Raw genomic sequence first — 3,088 nt, forward strand, 5'->3', positions numbered from 1 at the left:
GCTGAGAAGGTTTTGGGGAGGGATTTGGCGGTCCGGACGCCCGTGAAGCTCCCTCTAGTTTGTGTCCGGATTGCGGGATTTCGGACAGCCGGACATGTTCGTGGACCGATGGGGTACCGTGTTGGATGGTTTCAAGCGTTTGGACACCTCGGTCCACATGATTTGCGTGCGTTTGGAGGGTACGCATTGGAGATGCCCTTAAACCCCATCCCTGCATCATTGTGATGCACAAGACCATTCTTGGCTCCACTTGTTATATACATGGACAAATTTTAATCGGAGTTAGATTTAGGGGATGGATTAGATTTAAAGTGATCGATCGAAATAATTGAACTATTCAACCGTGTGAACTTGATATCTTCATGGATAAACATGCACTACATGGACACAATCTTATCTTATTTTGTGATCCCTTCTTGCGTTGATTATCTAATAATCTGCTATAAACTGGAGCTCAATTTACTAAAACTGGAAGCATCAGGCAAGTGAGGCACAAGCGGAGGTCATCTTCTCATCAAAGCTAGCTGCAAATCTAGCGGCAGCGGCTCGGCGCCGGCGAGCTCGAGGTCCACGCCGAACAGCCGGACGCAGCGGCCACGCGCCGCCCTCTCGTCTGACGACGTCGACTGCTGCGGCATGAGCGTGACAACTTGCGGCACAATTGCTGGCACGAGGAGGCGTGTCATCGGCGCCGAGGCTACTATTCCGGCGCCACGCCGCCGGCAGTCGATGAAGAGGCGTGCGCCCGCGCGGCAGAAAGAGACGGTGTCGCCGGCGGCGAGGCGGCGGTCACGGACGAAGGCGCTCCACCCTTTGGTCATGACGTAGCTCTGGCTGCTGCCCCAGTAGGAGAAGCGGAACGCCCACGCCCTGCCCCCGCCGCGGCCGTCCTCGAACCGCAGCACGGCGCCCGAGCAGGCCGCCTTCGCCGCGCCGCCGAGCAGCCGCGGGAGGATGTGCCGCTCCGCGAACTGCTTGGGCACCACCAGCCGGTTCAGCTTGCCCACGTCGCTCGGCGTCACCACCTTGTCAAACATGTGCTCCCGCTTGATCCTCTCTTCGCCATTGCCACCATTGCCGCCGCGCGACAGCTCAACTCCTCCTCCTCCCCCCTCTGCCCCTCTGCTCTCCCTCGCAGCCGTCAACGCCATTGATTTGCTGCAACTCTTGGCTGATCTTTAGCTAGCTTTGGTTCTAATCCCTATCGTGTTAGTATGAATTATGATGCCTAAGTACACCTGCACATGTGTGTTTATATATAGTAGCAAGCATGGGATCTTTGTGATTTCCCGCCAAGTCGTCTACCCTTCATCCGTTGACTCTCTGTATGCCAGGCATACACACCACGGGGTTAATCTCAGCCGTTGATTATTCGGATCAACGGTCCAAATGCATCCTCAACTAAGCTGCTTATATGTATTACGTGTGACGTGCCACGCTTAATTTCATGTTAATTAGGAAGCAGGTGAATGTGAAACCATGAGGCCCAGAGCAATTTCAAGCCAATTATTTATTTTTACAGAAGAAACCGACAACAAAGTCGATATAAGTCAATTCGACGGATTGGTGAAGATCGAAGGGAACAGGTCCTCGTCAAGTTAAACCAAGTAGTTAAGCCATCGATGCGACAGATGTGCATTGATAGATAATTTGCCATTTGCAGTATAAAAGAGCCAGATGGTGGTTGGTTAAGGAGGTCAACTGCTATTTACAGTAAAATTAACTCTGCCACATTTGCAAGAAAAGTCCTTGTAACAGCTAATAACACTGGTAAACGACAATTGGGATAGACGAAGTAGATGCCAGGTGTATATTTGACCCATGTATATATATAGACAATCATCTCAAAAATAGTGATGGAGTTGGTTAATTAGGGTTAGTTAGATGAGATGCAAAGCTGTAGAACTAACCAAATTCTAGTACAAGTATCATAGTAGCAGTACAAAATACTATGACTAGCTGTTATTGAGCTGGTACCTTGTGTAAATTACTTAGTTTGTTGATGCAACTAGGCTAGGAGAACTATTGCATGCGAGCTTGCATAAGTGCATAAAAAAATATAGCAAATGACAAAAAGGAAAAAAAATGCGGGATTTGGGTGTGCGCATCTGTGGTGGTAGGCTTGTCATCCACTTGTCCGAGCCTACCATTGCAAATACCCTAATCAATCGAGCAATTTGGAGCTAGCTAATAATGTTATTTTCCCTAAAAATATCTGTTAGTACTGCAGCATGATAGTTAAGCCGGTTATTTGGTTTGGTGACATCACCCTTGTAAATTTTGTTTAGGTCACCTCACCTCCACTTTACCTGGACTTGGTCGCACCCAAAGGTTGTTCCCTGGTGAAGCACAAGGGTTTAGTTATTTATATGTCTAATAACAATCAAGTAAAGTCTCCTGACCAGGAGAGTCTGGCCAATCAAGCTTCAGGTGAGTAAACTATGATTCACCACTTGGCTGATCTCCAAGACCTAGTTTAATTAGCTGGCGATGCATCTAAAACCAACTTGGATTAGTTTCCTTACAATGTAGATTATACTACATGCTACTAGTGATGTCGACTCAACTCTCAAGAGCCAGACTCTCAATTTAGGTTGGTAGGGAGGTGTGTAATGTGTTGCATGGTTCAAAACCACATTGAAGTAACCAAGATCAGGCCGGCAACCGTTTGTGGTATTGAATTGCCAATCCCGCCAGGTATTATTTGGTTCCTGGTTTCAGAATCCTCCAAATTTTATATTTTGTGGAAATAAAGAGGGACATATTTCATAGACGATGGACGAACATGTTCTATTTAGTATGGACCGGCAGTCTGGATGCGCAAGCAGCATTAGAAATTTGGCTAATAAAATTATGTACTTCTTTGATACAAAATGTGGGTCTTCTAGCATTTTGTTAGTTATATATTCCTAAGTTTTGTCTGTTTATAAAAGTGGCAACATCAATAATATCAAATCGATATTCCTAAATGTATCATGAAATATATGTTTTATATATAATTTATTTTTAACATCACATACACATGGATGGTGAAATTACCATCACATAGACCGAATTGGTCAATATCCTTAAAAATCCTATATTTTGG

General features: G+C 46.0%; 1 protein-coding gene across 1 annotated transcript; it reads right to left on the reverse strand.

Moving 5' to 3' along the window:
- Positions 1-465: 465 nt before the first annotated feature.
- LOC119328305 (B3 domain-containing protein Os06g0107800-like) lies at positions 466-1,159 on the reverse strand. Its single transcript, XM_037601310.1, has one exon. It carries the CDS (start codon positions 1,149-1,151, stop codon positions 504-506), a length of 648 nt encoding a protein of 215 aa, XP_037457207.1. The 5' UTR covers positions 1,152-1,159; the 3' UTR covers positions 466-503.
- Positions 1,160-3,088: the final 1,929 nt, after the last annotated feature.

This window comes from Triticum dicoccoides, chromosome 7A (assembly GCF_002162155.2).
Source record: "Triticum dicoccoides isolate Atlit2015 ecotype Zavitan chromosome 7A, WEW_v2.0, whole genome shotgun sequence".
NCBI lineage: Eukaryota > Viridiplantae > Streptophyta > Magnoliopsida > Poales > Poaceae > Triticum > Triticum dicoccoides.

Bases quoted from the DNA above. Each gene is read 5' to 3' on its own strand.
- LOC119328305 (XM_037601310.1), bottom strand. From the start codon at position 1,151: ATGGCGTTGACGGCTGCGAGGGAGAGCAGAGGGGCAGAGGGGGGAGGA.